Below are 21,301 nucleotides of genomic sequence, written 5' to 3'. Positions count from 1 at the left end.
CATTTGTTTCATGTGTTCATAAAGTGTCACCATGTCTATAGCTTGCATCTAGTGAGGCCATGTGCAGAGGCTTCAGTCTATTTCTCACAACATCCCTGCAGTAGTTTATGTGCCCATATTGCAGATAAATACATTGACGTTCAGAGAGAGCAGGTAATATCCTCAATTTCTTATGACTAGTAAGAGATAGAGCTGACATTCAAACCTGTCTCTCTCTAACTATGAAGTCCATATTCTTTCCACTGTACTACCACAATTCCATGTTAGGAAAACTAAGTCCTAAACTATTTCACAAAAAAACTACTTCATACTGTCCTCAATAACCCTCACTGTAAAATGGGAATGATTTAGATTTTTCTCCATGACATGGCAGAATATAATGTTTCTTTTTTATGATTATATACTATATGTAATATGTATGTGTGTTTGTGTATAATGTATATGCTCACATGATTTTATAGCCATTCTTGGAATTGCAAATATAGCCAACATTATGGCAAAGACTAAAAATTTTAGATATGTGTGAATCAATGGTCATCTAAATTACTCTCATATGAAAATTTAGAAAAATATATTTGAAATAAATGCATAGTTGTTTGTGGATTTCATTAGTGGATATTGACACCACCTTTTATAACAAAAAGGATTACTTGATTATTTTTTAATGACATAATTTATTCCAGAATATATTGAAAAATAAGAATTTCTTTTTATTATTTATATGCTACATTTTAATACTTGACTTATTGAAAAAAATGTCATATGTATAGAAGTAAAATTCTCCTACATAGTTCTTAATGGATAAAACCAGTCAAGTGATAAAAACTACCCACACTTTGTATAAGTAGAACTAGTTTCTTAAAAAATGAAATGACACAGGCTAATATAAACTGTCTTTGCACTACAAAATGTAAGGGTTTGGCCATTTATATTTATTTTAAATTTTTAATTTAGTGGACAATTAAGATTCATGTCATACATTTTCAATTTTTTCAACAAAGGATACAAGACAATTGGATTTTTCTTACTATATATATTTGTATGTGTTTGTATCAGATTAAAAATAAAGTAAGAATACATTGTAGTATTTACATTTAATTAAGGAAAAAGGCATATTTATTTTTGCCTGTTACCAAAAGGTTTTTCTTCTAGAATTATTTTCTTCTTATAGTAAAACTATTTCCCTTTGTATCTTCTAGCCCCTAGATTATGAAGCTATGAAGAATCTACAACTTAGTATCGGTGTTAGAAATAAAGCTGAATTTCATCAATCAATTATGTCTCAATATAAGCTCACAGCAACTGCAATTTCTGTGATTGTGTTAAATGTAATTGAAGGCTCAGTGTTCCGTCCAGGTTCAAAGACATATGTAGTAACTAGTAATATGGGACAAAATTATAAAGTGGGAGATTTTATAGCTACTGATCTGGACACTGGTCTAGCTTCAACAAGTGTTAGGTAAGACTGATGTTTTCCTAACTAATTTCATCACCTATTGAATTAAGTACCTACGTTCTCTAAAAGAATTTTGAAGTATGAATTAAAACATTTTTCATTATTTCAAAATCTTCATTTAATCATAAAAGTACTAACTACTGAATTATTACTTAATTCAGGGTGCTTAACTCAAGAAAATAATAAAAATTTGTGCAAAATGAGAAGTGTAAAAGTGTAAAGTTGTAAAATGTAAAAATATTGTATCTTTACAGTTTGACACTCCGGTGTTTATATATTTTATTGACCAATTAGCTGATTGCACATCAAGGTAATTTACCCTGGAGGATTTTATGGACTGATTTTCCCATTGCAAATTTGCCCATGTTGAAGTCAATTAGATTCAGTTACTTTTTTTACTTTAATCAGCACTTATTTTTGGCCAATAACAACGTTGATATGAAAAATGTGTAAGATTAAGGAAAATCATGCTATATAATTTTTAAAACTCTGTATATCCTAATGTTTCTACTTGATCTAAAAAAAAACAGTGTAGATAGGTGCATGTGTTCTACACATGTGCTTGTCATCAAGAACAACAATGGGGGAAAGACCTTACAAATGAGTTTTAAAAGTTCTTTCTCTGTATTCTTCTCCCAATATGTGAGTATTTCTGTTATAGCTCTTATCACACTGTACCACCATTGCTGCTAAACTGTCTTCTACCCCAAAGATGTGAGTTTACTGAGGGTAGATTACCTTCAACCCTCAATTCCTGTGTCCTCTCCAAGTTCTATTCCCTGTGTTTAGTACAATGCCTAAGACAAAGAGTTACTCACCAGTATTTCTTTAACAAATATAAATAAGAAAAAAAAACCATCAAGGCGAAAGATGAAGAGAGAAGGAGAATAGAAGATAGGACAGAAGCACCAAAAAAGGACATCTGTAGTTTGGGATTCAAAGAAGTTCTGTAAAGTCATTGTGAATGTGGAAAGGGGAGAGTAGGAATAGGAAAAGGATGATGGCCAGGCTGGTGAGGAAGTAAGTCCTTTGGTAAGAGAATAATTCAGTATTACTAATGAGCTCAGAAAGTCCAAGCATCTGGGTCTTCCAGGATAGTTCTGATGCTAGCTACCAAATTGAAATGAAAATGAGACTGCAAATGTCAAAGGATTATTCTGACATCCAAGTGTACACAAAAGACATTCCATTGGAAATAGCTGCTCAGTAATTTCTTTTTCTTAAATTTACATCTTTGTCTGTTTCTGAATGTTCTCAAACAGTTGGGACTGCCCAGAAAAAAAAAAAAAGATTGTCTGTAATAACTGAAAACTCTATCCAGGGGTTATAAATAGTGACTGGAAACATATGTTTTATAAATGAAATCTCTCTTGGACTCTTCATGCTAGAGAGCTGACATTAATTTTTACTGTCACCTTTCAAATACAGATATGTAATGGGAGATAATCCAGGTGATCTACTCGCTATTGACTCACATACAGGCATAATTACTTTGAAAAATAAAGTGACCATGGAGCAATATAAGATGCTTGATGGAAAATACCAAGGAACAATTCTATCTATAGACGGTAAGAGACCAATTTCACTTTCTTCTTCCAGAGGAATATATATATATACACTCAGAAATTAACATTTTAACCATTATATTTTGAAGTAATGCTTTTTCCAACATAATTTATCACATTAGGTATTATAGAATCAGATCTTTGATGATATGAAAGCAGTATAACTTAGTGGATAAGACCATGAGCTCTAGAGCAGGGGTCTCAAACTCAACTCAGCATGTGGGCCGCAGAGCAAGATCACAGCCGTTTGGTGGGCCGCACTAGGTCTACAAAAGGCAACTGTTACACAACACTTTTCTCACTGCAGTTGAAAACAAAAAAAAAATCAGTACAACAAGCAAAATCGTACATGCAGTTTACTCAGTGTCACAAAACGACCAGAAACTGTAGTTCGCATCACAACTGCTGTTAACTAAGCTAATATCTAGCTAGGATGCTAGAGAAATGAAAAATACAAGTAGGCCCCTAGGCTTACTTAATTTTATCCAAAATATTTTGAACTTCGTAGATTAGTCTGCAGGCCGCACAAAATTGTTCGGTGGGCCGCATGCGGCCCGCAGGCCGCGAGTTTGAGACCCCTGCTCTAGAGTGAGACTGGATTGGTATCTTATACCACACATTTATCCCTCAGTCTTCTCTTCTGCAAAATGGAATAATAACAATATGGGTTTAAGGAGTTATTACATGTAAAGTACTTTAACTTTCAGTTAATATTTGTTCTTATTAATGTAAATAAATAAAGTTTTAAAATTGTATGTACTGTAAAATTATTTCCAAATAGTTAGGCCAGAAGCCAAGCTAACTTAACTTTACATAATCTTCTGGAAACTCATGTAAAACTTTGTGTAAACAGGCCCTGGCCAGTTTGCTCAGTGATAGAGCATCAGCCCAGTGCGCAGACATCCCAGGTTCTATTCACAGCCAGGGCACACAAGAGAAGTGACCATCTGCTTCTTGTCCCTCTCTCTCCCTCTCCCCCTACTGTCCCTCTTCTCCTCCCACAGCCAGTGGCTCAATTGGTTTGAGCATTGGTGGCCCAGGTGCTGAGAATAGCTCAGTTGGTCCAAGCACATCAGCTTCAGGTGCTAAAAATAGCTCAGTTGATTTGAAGCATTGACCCCAGATGGGGGTTGCCAGGTCGATTTCAGTCATGGTGCATGCAAGAGTCTGACTGTCTTCTCTCCTCTCACTTGAAAAAAAAAAAACTTTATGTAAACAATTTGGAGGTGACATGCTTATATTACTTTTCAAATCCAATAAAATTAAATTAGACTTGTCACTAAAGAAGGAGAGCTCCTTGAGGCTACCTATGCTAAGTAATACTTGCAACTTCAATTGCTCTTCCTCCCTTCTTTCTCCCTCTTTTTTTCCCCTGTTTTGATTATCCTTAAAAAAAGCTTGGCAATTTCCATCTGATTTACAGATTAAAATAATAACAATAATAAACTATTTCTTCAAAGCCATTCAACAATTCAGAATTTTAACTAAAACCAAAGTTATAGTGTCTTTTTCATAATAAGTCAAAATAAATGTAGGTATAAAAGTATACATTACAAATAAAAATGTAATTCTATCTATAGATAAAGTTTATTTTGATTCAGTGCTAAAATTATCTTAAATAATTATTCGTTTACTTCTTTTCTTTCATCCAACATCATGCCTAATTGGAGACATAAAGGGAAAAGTGGAACCTTGCTTACAAAATTATTAGGCTTTCGGCAAACAGAAAGCACGCATTTTCTCTCATATCTGGGATAAATATTGCATGTGATAATAATGATAAAAATAACAACAAAGCTAATAACAAAATTAGCATAGCTGGCATGAAAGGTCATGGGCTTTGATATCATAGATTGGATTTAAATTGGTCTCTGTTATGTACTGCCAGGGATATTATTCATTTACTTAGAAACTGTATATGGAAGCCTAACCTAATGTCAACCATTGTATCTGGTTCTAGGGTTACAGCAATGGACAAAATCTGATGTAAAAAGAGCTCTCATTTATATAATAGAGATAATAACATAACGTCAAATATGAATGCCCATAGATGTTACTTATAGCTTATCTATAATAAATATTGAAAGCAAAATCAAAAATAGATAGCTAGGTAGGTAAGACATCATGCACTTGATATGAAATTATGTAACACTCAGAAACTATTTTAATGACATTTTTTAAATATGGAAGAATTGCAAAGTGATTTAGCAATGTGACTTAAATAACTTGTAAATGCTAGACATTATAATTAAGACCAAAAGATTAACAGAGGTCATTCTCGGGTGATGCTACCAGGGGTCTGGTTTTGCCTTTGTTTTTGTTTTGGTTCTTTATATAATTCTATACTTTTCAAATCAAACATGATATCCAACTATTTATAATGCAAATAAATAATCCAATAGTGTTACTAGTAATAATTAATAACAAGGTAGATAGTATTAATTAAAAAAGTTGTGGAGAAAATCATACACTGTATGACATGTGTAAAGTGCCATAGTAGGCACATAAATATTGTTACTTCTCTTACCTTACAGTTGGACAAAATATATTTAGCTTTAGATTCTCTGAGTTTATAGATAGTAGTAGTGCAGAGTGCATATAATTTGAAAAGTAAGTCACATCTTCTTTCATCATATATATATTGCTATAATGACTTTTGCAGCAAACTGGGCTTCATAAATATGGGTTGTATACATTTAAAAGATTAAGTGTTCAAAATATATATTAAAAGCAATCTACATAGCTCAAAAGCATTTAAGATTATAGGAAAGGGGCTGGTGAATGGGAGAAATGGGAGATGTTGGTCAAAAAGTACAAACCTTCAGTTACTAATTAAATAAGTTCTGGAGACCTAACACACAGCATTGGGATTATACATAACAATACTGTTACTATATACTTTAAAGAGTAGATTTAAATTTTCTCACCACAGTAAAAGAAATGAAAACAATGTGACATGATGGAAATGGTGGCTAACCCTGTGATCAAATCATATTATAATAAGTATGTCAAACCAAAATATTGTATATCATTTATACCATGTTACATATCAATTATAGTATCTCAATAAAGGTGAGGGAATATATAGCAAAAAAAAAAAGTTATCATGAAATTTTTAAAAATTACTTCAGCAAAAACCACATGTAAATAACTGCTAGTGGGCTATAAAAGAAAATAATGTTCCATCAACATCATTCCTACACTGCAGCAAGAATTATTATGACCACAAAAGTCTAGCCTAATAGCATATGTTTTTTAAGAAACTCTCTTATATAGTAGCTGCTAATATTTGGCTATCTTATCTCTAAAGGAAGAAAAAAAATCACATCTGGAATTTTCAGTTATGTGGTTTTTTTTGTAGTGAGCAATTTCTACTCATGAATTTTCCTGTTCAAACCATATGGAAATACCCTGACCAGGCAGTGGTGCAGTGGATAGAGTATTGGACTGGGACGTGGAGGACTCAGGATCAAAACCCTGAGGTTGCCAGCTTGAGCATGGGCTTATCTGGTTTGAGCAAGGCTCACCAGCTTGAGCCCAAGGTCACTGGCTCAAGCAAGGGGTCACTTGGTCTGCTGTAGCCCCCTGGTCAAAGCACATATGAGAAAGCAATCAATGGACAACTAAGGTGCTGCAACAAAAAAAAATTGATGCTTCTCATCTCTCTCCCTTCCTGTCTGTTTGTCCCTATCTGTCCCTCTCTCTGATTTTCTCTGTCTCTGTCACACACACACAAAAATGGAAATAAAATATCTTTTTTATTACTTTTCACATATACTAATTTTTGTTATATTCTTAGAGACTATCTTATTATTTTAATAGCTATTTTTTACTTTTTTTAAAGTTTATTTATTGATTTTATAGAGAGAGGAAGGGAGAGAGAGTAACAGAGAGACAGAGACATTGATCTGTTACTGTATGTGCCCTGAGCGGGAATTGAACTCACAACCTTTGCACAACTGAGCTATCTGGCCAGGGCAGGTAACTTTGATAGTTTTTAATGGACCAATTTTGTTGCAAGATAAGGACACAAATAGAGGTTCAAATGTATTTCTTATTCAACTCTATGGAGGTATAATGTACATATAATAAATACACCCTTTGAAATGTATTTAAGCTTGAGTTTTGACAAGTGTATACATCCATGTACACATGCCACAAATAAGATCTATCTAGATCATATTCATTACCTTGTACCCTGTTGCAGTCAATGCTACAGCTCTTCTGCAGCCCCAGGCACCTGCTGATGTAAATGTAGCTGTGTTTTGATGTATTACCTTTTGTATTAAGTGTAGTCAAAATCAGTCTACTTTATTAAAATGTTGGTTGGTTGGTTGGTTGGTTGGTTGGTTGGTTGGTTGGCTTGTTGGCTGGTTCACTGATTACATAAAATAAACAGCAAGTGAGGAGCAACTAAGTAAACAAATAACAAATGTCCCTACCCCTGTGTTTAGCCAAGGAACACAATAACTCACTGAAACTTTGAAAGACAACAAAAAAGCAAACTTGGAATATCTGCTTGTGAAACAAAAGTGTTTCATCTTCTTATGAAATAATGCCCCCCCCCACCAACCTCCAATCGTGCCAGTTCCCTCTCCTATGTGTTACTGGTTGAGAGTTTGAAATATGCTGCTTCATGACTAGGAAACTTTTATAGGAATGATTTCCCATCCTGCTGAAATTCTGTTCATTTTTTCAGCCCGTAAAAGGAAAATAATAAATGTAATTGAAGAAGAGAGTAAAACAACAATCAAAAGAAACTAAGTCTAATATAAGAAATGTTCAAAAAAGAGAGTCTAGGAATGCTTCCACTGAGGCTTGTAAGACATCACTGGCCAATACATACATTACATGGTGTTTACTGTTTATGCTCTTGACACATGAAGCAGCTTTTCAGGAGCAGTAATATTCATAATGGTTTGACTTAAAAACTGAGTCATAAACAAGGAACAATTTAAGAAGTTACTGAATGGGTGGGAATAAAGATGTTGAAATAGTATTGATGCAAAAAGAAAATAGTTTTGTATTGTCCAAGAATTATTACACTAAATGTATAAAATATTTCTTCCATTTTGAACATTGTTATAGATGGTCTTCAAAGAACTTGTACTGGTACAGTTATTATCGACCTCGAAGGTTCTGGCTGGGAAACTGAAATTAGTACAAAAGAGAACAATGTGAATGGAGGAGATACAACTGAAACTACTACAGGGGTCTTTGACAATGGTGAGCCTACCACCAATCCATTGGACAATGGAAATGACTTCGATAATTCAGGCCAAGTAGGCCATGTGCCACTTTTCCCAGACAATGTACATTTTGGTCCAGCTGGCATTGGACTCCTCATCATGGGATTCTTGGTCCTATTATGTAAGTACTTCAATAGTCCAATTTATACATGACCCTCCAAAAAACTTTTGAGGAGAAATTTTCTAATCTTTTGAGAAAATGTATTTTACAAATGCTTATTTTGTTCAATTATTAAGATATTTCTACATTTGGTGCTGTATTTATAAGCTTTTTAAAAATCCAGCTGCTTGGCAATAGAGGATAAAAACTTTTTGCATTCACTCTTAGTGTAATGGGATGTCTCGTAACAGGCGGGTTCAAAATGCTACTTGAGTGAAGAAGACAATGAGAAACAATTGATTGAAATAGTCAGAAAAGCCTACATAGAGAAAGTAAATTCTGAGTTCAGTTTTAACTTGCCTGGTGAACAAGGAAAAGGGAACACAATGCAAGGAGAAAACAAATCTATGTGCAAATTCCCCAAAGAGTGCAAGTGTAGGTGACTGAAATTAAAGGGCTCCAATAAGGAAGGGAGAAAGGATCTGAAGGACTGCATGGTGACAGTTGTGACCAGAAAGATAGAGCCCAGACCTTTCAAGGATTTCATACTATGCTAAGACTTAATGAAAGGGAGAGTTGAATAGACATTAAGTTAAACTTCAGTTTCTAAATGTAACTGTGTGAGTCTTTCAAAGGTTACCTAACTTTGCAGGAACCTTGCTTTTGTCATGTTACCACACAACATTGTTTCGATGATGGAAAAAAGCACCACACATGGAAACATTTAAACTACATTTATGTTCACTAGAGTCGACCTAGTCAAGGATCTAGCCATGAAGGTATAATATCTACTGGATTCTTTAGGTGGTCTTCAACATTGCCTGGGGTGATGATAGAAATTAGAGGGAAGATGAACTATATCCTACACTCTGAGGAATGAGAAGGGGAGCTCTGAAATAAGTAGGTTAATATCTGAACATTACTATTAACATAAACATTGCCATTTTTCAAGTATAGAATCACAAAATCTTAGTGTCAGAGATGCTTCAAACATTATTTAATTAAAACACATATACATAAAATATGAATTCAGAACACTTGCATATGATATAATTTTCTACCTTTATCTTAATACATAAACAGCAATAAAATAGTTTAGCCTAATTTTTTAGTAAACTGACTAAATTATATTTTAGAATTTAGTAGACTACTAAATTATTAGTAAACTGAATTTTCTATGATTTAAAATGACTTTCACCCTTTTGAATTCTTTGATCAAAACTGAATTCACGTAAACCACAAAAACTTTGCACATGCTGATAGCACAAGTTACATTTGTGACTTTTTACATTATTGAAAATAAATCTCCAAAAACAAGAAATCTGCATATTAAGTAATAGAATCTCATTCTTCTTGGCTAAAAAAAAATTGAAATAATGACCATGGAAAGTTCTATGAAAGGAAAAACAAGGTTTTAAAAAAAAGCAAGCAAACATTCTTGTCAAAATAAACCAAGGCAAGGAAAATGCTAGTAAGTGTGCATAATTTTACATAAAATATAGATATGAGAAGAGATAAACTCCTAATTTCCTCTTTTTGGCCATATAAATTATCAACCAACATTTTAAAACTTTAAAATTAAATATTTTTCAAAGTAACTTAGTAATTGTCTGGCCTGTGGTAGTACAGTGGATAAAGTGTTGACCTGGAACACTGAGGTCACTGGTTTGAAACCCTGGGCTTGCCTGGTCAAGACACATATGAGAGTTGAAGCTTCCTACTTCTCCCCCATTGCTCGCTCGCTCGCGCTCTCTCTCTCTTCTCTAAAATAAATAATTAAAATATTTTAAAAAATTAAAAAGTAACTTAATTTACCCAGGTACCAATGATCTCTACCGCAAAAAATATATAACTTTAACTTTGAGTATATTTTATATTGGTGACTACCTTTTGGTAGTGTAGTTAATACAAGATTTATAAATTATATATGGGTTTTGAAGTCAAATAATTCTAAATTCAAAACTATTTCTAAACGTGGCATATTTTCAAGAAAGTGAAACACTTGGGAATATTTTCTTTCTTTCCTTCTTCACTCCTTTGCTCTTTTTTTTTTTTTTTTTTTTTTGCGGTGAGTGGTGAATAAAACATATGTCTTATTTATTACAGTGAAAAAAAATGACCACAAATAATCATGCTTTTGGATCAATCGACTGAGTTTAAAACATTAACGACAATTTGCAAACAACAAAAATTATTTCCTCTACACCACAGATAAATTATTTTACATACACATTTTAAAATATTGTATATTTATGACTCAGAAGAAACCTTGAATATATCTAAGCAGCAAGAGTTTACACAACAGTTACAACGGGACATACTACTGCCAAAGTGCCCTGGGTTTTTATCTCAGAGACACACCACACAAGTCTCAGGTTGAGAAAACTTGGAAAAATGTTTTGTATATAAGAATGTGTTCTGGGGAAGAGTGGAGAGAATAACACCCTTCCCTTTGGCTTAAGAGAGTCCACAGTTTGAAGTCACTACACTTAGAATTAGGCCGCAGCCCCCTGGAGGAGTCAGAACTCCGAGGCAGGAGCCAGCATGGGAGCACGGTGCTCTCTGCATCCCTTCCCAGTGCTCAGCGCAGGCTCCCACTCTGACAGAGCTGCCCAGGTCACTGCTGTTTCAGAAGGGTCGTCATGTGATGGCGTGAGTGACGTTTCCATCTTAGTAACTGCAATGAATGATAGTCTGGGAAATGCTTTTCCGTTTTAAAACACAGATGTCTGTATCCCCACAGACAAGCAGCAGGCACTGTTGGCAGTCTGAGGTAGCACCTGCTCCCCGCTGCAGCCTGTGGGCCCTGTAAGCAGGAAGCAGGGAGGGTGGGGAGCAGCCTGAGTTCAGCTGTCAGTCAGTGGCACCACAGTGGATTGTAGACACCTTTCTACCACTAATTACAATCAGAGCTGTCTGTACTCTTTCTTGGCAGCATAATCTCACGAAGGCTTTTCATCAACACCTTGTCCTATGAATACATTTGGGGCACAACATAGTCCTCCAGGTGAGAAGGTGGAGAGGTGCAGGCAGGGAGCAGGAACAGTGCACTCACTTTCCCTTGTTTTTCGGGAATCCCCTCTCTCTTATCACTATCCTTACTATGTTCCTCCCTTTCTCCCTTGCTTTCTTCTTTTTTCTTTTTCTCCTTCCTCACTCTCTTAAAAATTTGCACATCCTTCCTTTCATTCATTTGTTGTTTTTTTCCAAATAATTATTGAAGATCGTATTATATATTTTAAAAAAACTGGGCTAGAAAGTATTACAGATGAACAAGAGAAAGACAATTGATTACTAGAAAAAAACATTGTTAAATAGTGTGATGTTCTCTGTGCACTAGTAATGTCAAGAAACTATATGTCTAGGGAAAATAATAGCCTCATTGAGGACAATTGCTTGAAGGATAAATAAGATGTTACTGTTGAAATAAAGAGACAGGCGAGTGTAAAAGGACCAAAATAGAGAGATAGACGAGGAAACACAAAAACTCAAACATGAACTGATCTTTCCAGCTTTCTTTTCTCTCTCCTTTACCATTTTCCTGAGTAATGACAGGAGAAGACTCATCTGTTTTAACAGTATAATATAATTTGTAATCTAATTTGATATAACAAATTATAATTGATTATAACCTAACACACTGAAGTCACATTGATTTTGGTATCTCACTATTATTCAGTTTATTTTCTGAAAACTTCAGAATAATTTTAGGATCAAATGGGATTATATAGGGATTCAAATTGAATCACAAACGGCTGGTTGTTTTGTTTTAATTTGGTCCCACTGCTAATTTCAATATTTCTATTTTTTCACCATCAGTGGTCCCATTTTTGTTGATCTGCTGTGATTGTGGAGGAGCTCCAGGTGGTGGAGTCGGCTTTGAGCCTGTTCCTGAATGTACAGATGGAGGAATTCAATCATGGGCAGTAGAAGGACCACCAGTAAGTGTACCAACCTGTAAGAAATGGCCTATAGTCATCGCCTAAACAGTCTTCTACACATAAAGCAAGATATTGGTGATCACCCACACTTTGCTGTTCCTTTTTTTTTTTTTTTTTTAATAGAAGATGGGGAGAGAGAGAGAGAGAGAGAGAGAGAGAAACAGGAAGGGAGAGAGATGAGAAGCATTAACTCAGTGTGGCACTTGATTCCTTCTTATATTTGCCTTGATGGGGAGGGGGCTCTAACCCAGCAGTGATCCCTTGCTCAAGCCAGTGACTATGGGATGATGTTGATGATCCCATGCTCAAGCTAGCAACTCCACACTCAAACCTGTATCCTCGGGGTTTCCAACCTGGGACCTCATTGTCCTGAGTTGACACTATCCACTGCATCACCAATCTATTCTGTTTTTTGGTTCTTTGTGTTTTTTCTGGGCTATCCAATGGGGAAAATAAAGAAAAATTAGAGATATATCAAAATTAGATGAAAGTAACCAGGAGAGGCTTTCTGAATGAACTTCCTGTTTTAAATAGATTTCAAAAGTTGTCTAAGTAATATTTTTCAGAAAAATCTGAGATAATTTGAGAATTAACCAAATGTATAACTATAGAAAGAAATGAATCATTACAAATGGAAAACTGTTTCTTGTCTTTTAGGTACCCACCATTGATGTACCATGTATACCACAGGTTAATGGGAATGTCATCGAATGTATTGATACTTCAGGTACAATTTTTATTTTAATTCTATCAACTTAAATGACTCAGAAAGAAGTTTGTTCTCTCTTTGAATGCCTCACTTTTTCTCAATTATTTTATTTGTCTTTAAAATTTTTTCTATTGTTCCTTTTAAATGACAAGGGAAACACAGTAATTATTATTCTTATATGTTGAATTTTTAAAATCTTTCTCAATATTAGAGAGTACTTAGTAGATGATTTGATTAGGATACCTATAAATAGGAAAGAATCTCTGAATTGTAACCACAAGTCAGTTTTGGTGGTGTTTTTTGGTTTGTTTGGGTTTTTTTTTCTTTTTTTGATTCTAAAGAGCAAATCTTATTTACTCAAAAAATACTAATTAGGTTGTATGTTCCATCCAATTAAGATGCATCTGTGCTTATTTATTGAGACTAGAATCTACCTCTACAATTCATAAATGGTTAAAAATCACCCTGGCCTCAGCTGCTATTATGACAAAATTAAAAACTGCATCTCATCTCTTCTCAGCATCAGTATAATTTTTACCTAAAAATATTCATCCAGTTTCTTGAATTGAAACTAAGTGAGGAAACACTATCAAAATCTTTTGAAGCTCTCATCCGAGGTTGTGCGCATGTGTCGGAGTTTCTCCTTGCACTTGAGGAAAACTCTTAGTACAACTCGCCTTACAACAGGGGTCTAGACCAGTTCACAGGCAGAAACAAGGGGATGATTAGAATTTCAGAGTAAGTGAGTAACCACTCTACTACTACTTTATTTAATAAAGAGAACAATTCACTTTTATAAATTTCTTATATCTTTGAAAAGAGTTATACCATCTTTCCTTTTCTTTCAAGGTAAATAAATATTGATTCTCTTAATTTTCTCTCAGTCTTCTTCAAGCTTACAATCTAGACTTTTCTTCTTTGAACTCTTAAAAATGTCAAAGGCACAGGAGTGTTTATACCTGTTAGAACTGAATCTTATTTAAAGGACTAGACATGCTAGCTTTAAAATTACTTCTCCTCCTGATATATCCATTTTTATTAATAACATCCACCCACCATAAAAGCAGAAATACAGTCTCTTATATCTTCCTATTCATTACTATCCAATCAATTCTCAAGACTTGCCAAATCCACTACGATTTATTTATTCTCTCATTAAGTCCAAAAAGCTTTACATAAACCTTGAACAAAACACAATGAGGGACACCAAAATAATAGAGGTATGGAAAACACACTGTCCCTAAAATCAAGATTTTTAAAATATTTAAGCATGGGACTTCTATCCCGTGTCAACATTTTCCCTGTGCATGGCACCTCCATAGTCCAGGCCATCATTTTATCTCACCCACCAAGAATACTGTTAGAGGCTTCTACTCGCCCCGCACATCCAAGTGCAAATTCAAGATTCCTGTGCAAACCTCTCCTCTCACCACAGCCATGGCTTCTTCTCTGAAAGCCATACTTCTTGGGTCCTAGAGGCTTCTAGCATTTTGTGGTATTGCTATATTATTTAACTTTTAGAATTTAGTTTATTTTCTCCCCAATTTCTGTTAATTAAAAAAATCAAAATCTCATAATAACTATGTTTGATGTCCGCTGGGTACTGGAAATATCAGGGGGAACACTATAAAGTATATGATTATGTAATCAATATGCTGTCCACCTGAAATTAAATACAAAATAATATTTAATGTAAACTATAATTGAAAAAAATTAATTTAAATATAATAAAATAAAAATCGCTAAAGCATAGTTCTTAATCTCATAAGAACTCCCTTTAAGCACAACATATAGTTACCAACAAATAAGTAATAACAATAATAATTACCAAATTAATTGATAATATTATTTTGAACTCAGTATTGTATTTACAGTTCTTGAATTTAGGTATCACCTTCATTTTCTTTCTTTGCTCACAAATGCATACTGAAATGAAGAAACCGTACATAAGAGGAAGTTACTGGTTTTTAATCTATAATACACTAGATAAAGTAAACTTAATTTGATCTACACTTTCAGGGCTTTACACTAATGAGTATGGTGACAGAGAAATGCAAGATATGGGAGAAGAAAGAACAGGATTCGAACTAACCGAAGGAGTTAAAACATCGGGACCTGAGATATGTCCAGAATATTCTGGAATATTAAGAAGAAATTCTATGAGGGAATGTAGAGAAGGTCTGAATATGAACTTCATGGAAAGTTACTTCTGTCAGGTAAGGACTCTAGCCCCATGCTTCCTCTCCATCCTGCACTCCCACGCCCCCCCACTGCCACACTCCAGGCTCCTAGCGAGGTTCCTAGCTTCTGGTCTTTATGCCTGATGATCCATAGTGCTGCTAAGTAACATTGCTCTGACCTAGGCCTGTTACTCCCTCATTAAAAAATAGCCAAAGGCTCCCATCTGTGTTTGGTCCAAATTCTTTAACTGGCAAATAAACTGATTCACAAACTCACCCCTGACCTCATATCTCCAATTAGCCCTTACTATCAATCCCACTTGCCAAGTGCCTTTGCCTTATTCCTATGGGTCTATTGCTCTCTGTGTCTTTGTTTATGCTATGCTTTTATACAATTATCTCTCTCATGAGTCCCTACCCATCTTTCAAGACCCAGTTCAAATATCACTGCCTCTGAAGTTTTTATTGTTAACGACTTCATCCAAAACAAGATTGGTATTTCCTTATCTATATTTCTGTAGTACAAATTCTCCTTGACTTACAATGGGGTTATGTCCCTTTATGCCCATTGTAAGTTGAAAATGCACTTAATACGCCTAACCTACTGAATGCCCTAGCTTAGCCTAGCCAGTTTCTACTGAAGGCACATCACTTTTGTACCACCATAAGTAAAAAAATTCTTAAGTTGAACCATTTCAAGCCATGGGCCATCTGTACTTTGTCTATATGTTTTATAGAACATACCATTGCTAAAATCTGTTAAGTTTAAATATCTATCACACTTTTTGGTGCCTCAAACACATCTTTGCCACATTATGTTGCCAGTACTTATTTCAGTTCCAGATGCATAATAAACATTCAATAAGAACACATTCAAGAGCCATAGTAGAATTCTAGGACATTTGAAAAAACAGTAAGAATTAAATTTTGCCATCCCCAGGCAGAGACAGAATTGACCATGGTTACATGCCATGTGATACTTAAGCTTTAAGAAATTTACTGTCTCTGATACAGTTATGTTTCTCTACATCCTGGCCTAAAATGTCTTCATGAACTCTCCTAATGGTTTAGATGGTGGCTAATACTTTGAAATAAGATACTAATAAAACTCAAATAGCAGCAGATTATGACAAGACGCCTGTTGCTGAAATCCATAAGAATATTTCCTGTCCATATCCCTAGCAATGAATATTTTAATAAAAATTACAATTCTGCCTTAAAACTTTTACATTTAAAGCTCTTCCTGCTCAGAACATTTTATCTGTTTTACTCGCCATCACTTGATTCAAATCTCTGATTAAACATCACTTTTTGAGATGACATCCTTGACCATTCTATCTCCCATCTCTTGACCATACACTTAACACCTCCTGATAAATATGTTTCTGTATTTTCTATCTCATCCTACTAAAATGTAAGCCTTACTAGGGAAGGACTTTTTCTGGTTTTGTTCATTACCTCATTGCCAAGTTCCTAATAGAATATCTGACAAATAGTAAGGACTCAAAATATATTTGTGAATAAAGTGGCACAATGAGTTGATTTGCTAATAAAGTCATTTCTGATACTTACCCTGAAAGCTTGCAAGCCATTATTCTAAACAACAAAGATGAAATAAAAATACATATATCAGTGGACCTTCACTTTGAATTGAAGAAGATCCTAGATTTAATAACTGTCTTTGGTCACCTTGAATTTTAATTAATAAGTGGCATAGACCTAGAGTTAAATTTTTCTGTTGTTTTGCTAGAAAAGCAATATTAAAATATATTTCATAGAACCACCATTATCACTCAATCTGAAGGAAGGAAAACACAATCCTGGCCCTGGCCAGTTGGCTCAGTGGTAGAGCGTTGGCCTGGCATGCAGGAGTCCCGGGTTCGATTCCCGGCCAGGGCACACAGGAGAAGCACCCATCTGCTTCTCCACCCCTCCCCCTCTCCTTCTTCTCTGTCTCTCTCTTCCCCTCCTGCAGCCAAGGCTCCATTGGAGCAAAGTTGGCCCAGGCACTGAGGATGGCTCTGTGACCTCTGCCTCAGGCGCTAGAATGGCTCTGGATGCAACACAGCGACATCCCAGATGGGTAGAGCATTGCCCCCTGGTGGGCATGCCGGGTGGATCCTGGTCGGGCGCATGCGGGAGTCTGTCTGACTGCCTCCCCGTCTCTGGCTTTGGAAAAATACAAAAAAACAAACAAACAAACAAAAAAAAACACAATCTGAATGAACTCATCAGCTATGAACTACCTTTTTAAACAAAGCAAAAAAAAAAAAATACACAATTTAGTATCCTTCAATCTCAGCTTTTTAAAGTACTTCCTTCTAACTTGATTACAAAATAATTCATATCATTTTTTTGTGTGTGTGTGCTACGGTGTCCAAAGTACACTATTATAAAGTCCATCTAAACAAATTTTAAAAATTAAAATATATTTTGAAATTACAGTTAAAATAATTTCTAAGCAATTTTTTTCATACAGCTGTATGACTTTTAGAGCATCTCTAGTAGACGTTAGAATTTTGTTTTTTATATTCTTTGATAATGCCCTGTAAGGAAAAATAATGAGAAAGACTTGTATTATCATTAATTTTGTATTCATAATTTCATTTTCTCTCTCCTCTACAAATTTAGAAAGCATATGCTTATGCAGCTGAAGACGAAGGACGCCCATCCAATGACTGTTTGCTCATATATGATATTGAAGGTGTAGGTTCCCCCGCAGGCTCTGTGGGCTGTTGTAGCTTCATTGGAGAAGACTTCGATGACAGCTTCTTGGATACACTGGGTCCTAAATTTAAGAAGTTAGCAGATATCAGCTTGGGAAAAACTGTTGAACCATATCCAGACCTTGATTTTCCTTGGCCACCAGAGAGCACGGAACCGATTTACCCTCCGCAGGAAACAGAACCCATGGCTAGCGGACACCCACCCACCTCCTCACATTACGGCACTACCACAGTCATTTCTGAGAGTGCCTATCCCTCGGGACCTGGTGTACAGTATCCTATGCCTATTCCTGATCCTCTAGGCTATGGTAATGTCACTGTGACAGAGTCTTATACCACCTCTGGCACTCTGAAGCCCTCTGTCCATGTTCATGATGAGCGACATGCCTCAAACGTGGTGGTGACAGAGAGGGTGCTTGGCCCAATCTCTGGTGCCAATTTGCATGGAATATTAGAGATGTCTGACTTGAGAGATGGGTCAAACGTTATAGTAACAGAGAGGGTAATAGCACCAAGTTCAAGCCTACCCACCACTTTGACCATCCCTGATCCTAGAGAGTCTTCAAATGTGGTAGTGACAGAAAGAGTAATCCGACCAACTTCTGGCATGATGGGCACTTTGAGTATGCACCCTGAGTTATCAAATGCCCACAATGTGATTGTGACAGAGAGGGTCGTTTCTGGCTCTGGCGTAACTGGAATAAGTGGCCCAGCTGCGATAATTGGAGGCAGTGGCCTGGTTGGCAGTGCAGCTGGAATAAGTGGTAGTGGCATTGGGCTGAGCAGTCTGGGAGGAGGGGGGGGGCCTAAGTGGCATGGAGGGGACAGCCACCATTGGCCACATGAGGAGCTCCGCTGATCATCATTTTAGCCAGACCATTGGATCCGCCTCCCCTAGCACAGCCCGAAGTCGAATGGCAAAGTACAGTACGGTGCAATTCAGTAAGTAGCCAAGATCCCAATACACTTTTCCTCAGTAATTGTGATTCAGGTTCAATTTCCACCACCAAAAGCTAACAATGACGCACAACTAAGTGCTCAGGTAATTGTGGAGCCAGGTGAGAAAGCACAATGAGAAACATAGATGGAAACAGTGCCGTGGGGCAAGAGCTCTCCTTAGCATCTGTAAACTTTTTTTATATTAATACTAATGGAATCATGACAATGAACTAAAAACTGAGACAATTTATTTGCTTCTGTGTGGCCCATAGTGCATGTCCAGCATGTGGAAGACAAACTCAGTCATGTAAAATCACTGGTCTTAACATGGTAATTGGCATAATTCTCTTGCTCTTTCTGGATGTACCATGTAGCTCAGGCAACATTTAAAACAAGATAAATATGCAATATGCATTTATGTATATGGGAAGAATTTAAAACCTGTGCCAAATGCCCTGTCAGTTTCACAGATAATAGAAATAATCTAACCACATATTCACACCACAGTTATAACCAATAAAGAAAATGGGTCTGGTTATATAGCCAAGTCCACAAGCCACTAAGCATTCCCACCTTCATCACTGCACTAGGTAAAATAAACCTCAACTTAGGAAATGTTTTCTGGAAGGGAAATTCCATAAGAGAGTGCGGGCAGGGTGAGATCCTCTTGGAATAAACTGGCAATGTCTGAGCCTGAATCTGGAGAGGGGCTGCAGCCAAAACTCTTCTGGAGTCAAGACTTTTCTGCTTCTAGTTTGTGTTTAGAGTAGGCGCAATATTAATTGATATAGCCTACTGGTGAGGTTGCAGGATATCACACTCATTTTTTCCTTTACCACTGTGGCTCTGCCTTAATAAAGGAAAACCTGCCAAGAATACATCTCAGGTTGAATCAAGTAACAACTGACATGGTTATCCTTGACAGTCATAGATTACCTTCCAAGGAAACAGTTGGGAACTGTAAAGTATTTTCAGATTGCTTTTAGTATGTGTTATTCATTTCTATTCAGCTTTTTATTATACACCTCCTATGTTAAAATTATTTACTTAAGCTGAGCTGTGTGATTAAGCTTTGGGGTATTTTTTTTTTTAAAGGGAATCTAAAAAAAGTTTTTTGAATGTGTAAAATGTTTAATGGGAAAGTTAGAATTGTTCAGTAAAGTACTACTAATTTGAATTGAGTTTAGTGCTTTTGTAAAAAAACACAAAACCCTCTGCTGCTATTCTGAAGGGATCAAATAGGAACTTTTAACAGAGTTGATGATATTGTGCTAACACAAATGAAATTGTGCTAGATGACCTCATTGCCTTCTTCCGTTCCACTCCCAACTGAATCTTCTCACTAGCATAAAATTCACATTCCTGATTTGATTTGCCAATATGCTCTTGGCTTATACATGCTCCAATTTATAGATCCAAATTATACCCTATAATAAATTTTTCTAGCTTCAAAATTTAGTAATGTACTATTAATACTGTCATTTCTGTGTCTTTACTATATAGTGTTATCTGGTTAAAAGTCTGTAAATAGAATCAAAGCATTCTAGCCAGAGGGAAATTTATTATTGCATGGTAGAGGAATTTTCTTTCTCTTTTCTAAATTCAGTGTTAATATGAGCTCAGAAATGTAAAACTGAATATGTCAAAAAAATTTTAAGGGTTATTACCCCCAATTACTCAAATTTCCCAGGGTGTTACAAGATCAAAAAATAGATATTCAACTTCTAACACTTGTCAAAGGGGGTTGGAGAATGAGTTATTTTATCTAGAGCTAGTATTTTGCTCCATATTATAGCAGACAATGTCAATAATTTCAAAGCCACAATATACATCGTATTTTAACTCTGTAGCCTATGTAAATGTGTGATGTTCTGTAGCATGCCAAAATGCAAAGGTGCAAATAAAGCAATTCACAGGAAGTGTTTCTTTTATTTCTTTCTCCCATTTAGGGTTCCATTAATGAGGGGTAATCTGAAATAAAGTCAAAGGGTATTTATTAAAATATACTTGAGTATGCTTCGGTCCAGGAGTTTGAAAAAACAAAAATTATTAATCAATTACTTGTTAATTAATTAAAGGGAATGGTATCTTACCACAACTTACTTGTCACTTTGATATGACATCAAAAGTGTTTATCAAAAGTGTTTACCTGAGACTCCTGGTATCTTCCGATATCTTTTTTAGGTCGTCTAACAAATGCCAGAGTGACCATATTTAGTAACTGTTGATATTAAGACCCATTAATTACATAAAACCATGAGAAATACAAGAAAAAATAGCAGTATTATCAATCAATCTAGAAAGATACTTTAAAAATAAATTGGGGGTATTTTTAGAATTAAACATTAATATTCGAATGCTTTATTCCTAAATTTTAAAATTACCCTTTTAGAATCAACCTTTTTAACAGTCATTTGAAAACATGTTATTTTTTTT

General features: G+C 35.4%; 1 protein-coding gene across 1 annotated transcript in view; it reads left to right on the top strand.

The window, feature by feature from the left end:
* DSG1 (desmoglein 1) overlaps positions 1-20,746 on the top strand; it is a 38,032-nt gene extending 17,286 nt beyond the window's left edge. Inside the window, 8 exon segments of the mRNA XM_066352898.1 lie at positions 1,200-1,459; positions 2,885-3,024; positions 8,110-8,391; positions 12,190-12,311; positions 12,969-13,038; positions 15,040-15,236; positions 17,832-18,727; positions 18,729-20,746. Coding sequence (XP_066208995.1) covers positions 1,200-1,459; positions 2,885-3,024; positions 8,110-8,391; positions 12,190-12,311; positions 12,969-13,038; positions 15,040-15,236; positions 17,832-18,727; positions 18,729-18,876 — 2,115 coding nt within the window. The 3' untranslated portion in view covers positions 18,877-20,746.
* The last annotated feature ends 555 nt before the right edge of the window (positions 20,747-21,301 follow it).

This window comes from Saccopteryx leptura, chromosome 11, assembly GCF_036850995.1.
Source record: "Saccopteryx leptura isolate mSacLep1 chromosome 11, mSacLep1_pri_phased_curated, whole genome shotgun sequence".
Classification (NCBI taxonomy): domain Eukaryota; kingdom Metazoa; phylum Chordata; class Mammalia; order Chiroptera; family Emballonuridae; genus Saccopteryx; species Saccopteryx leptura.
This window is presented reverse-complemented; position numbering and strand designations above follow the sequence as displayed.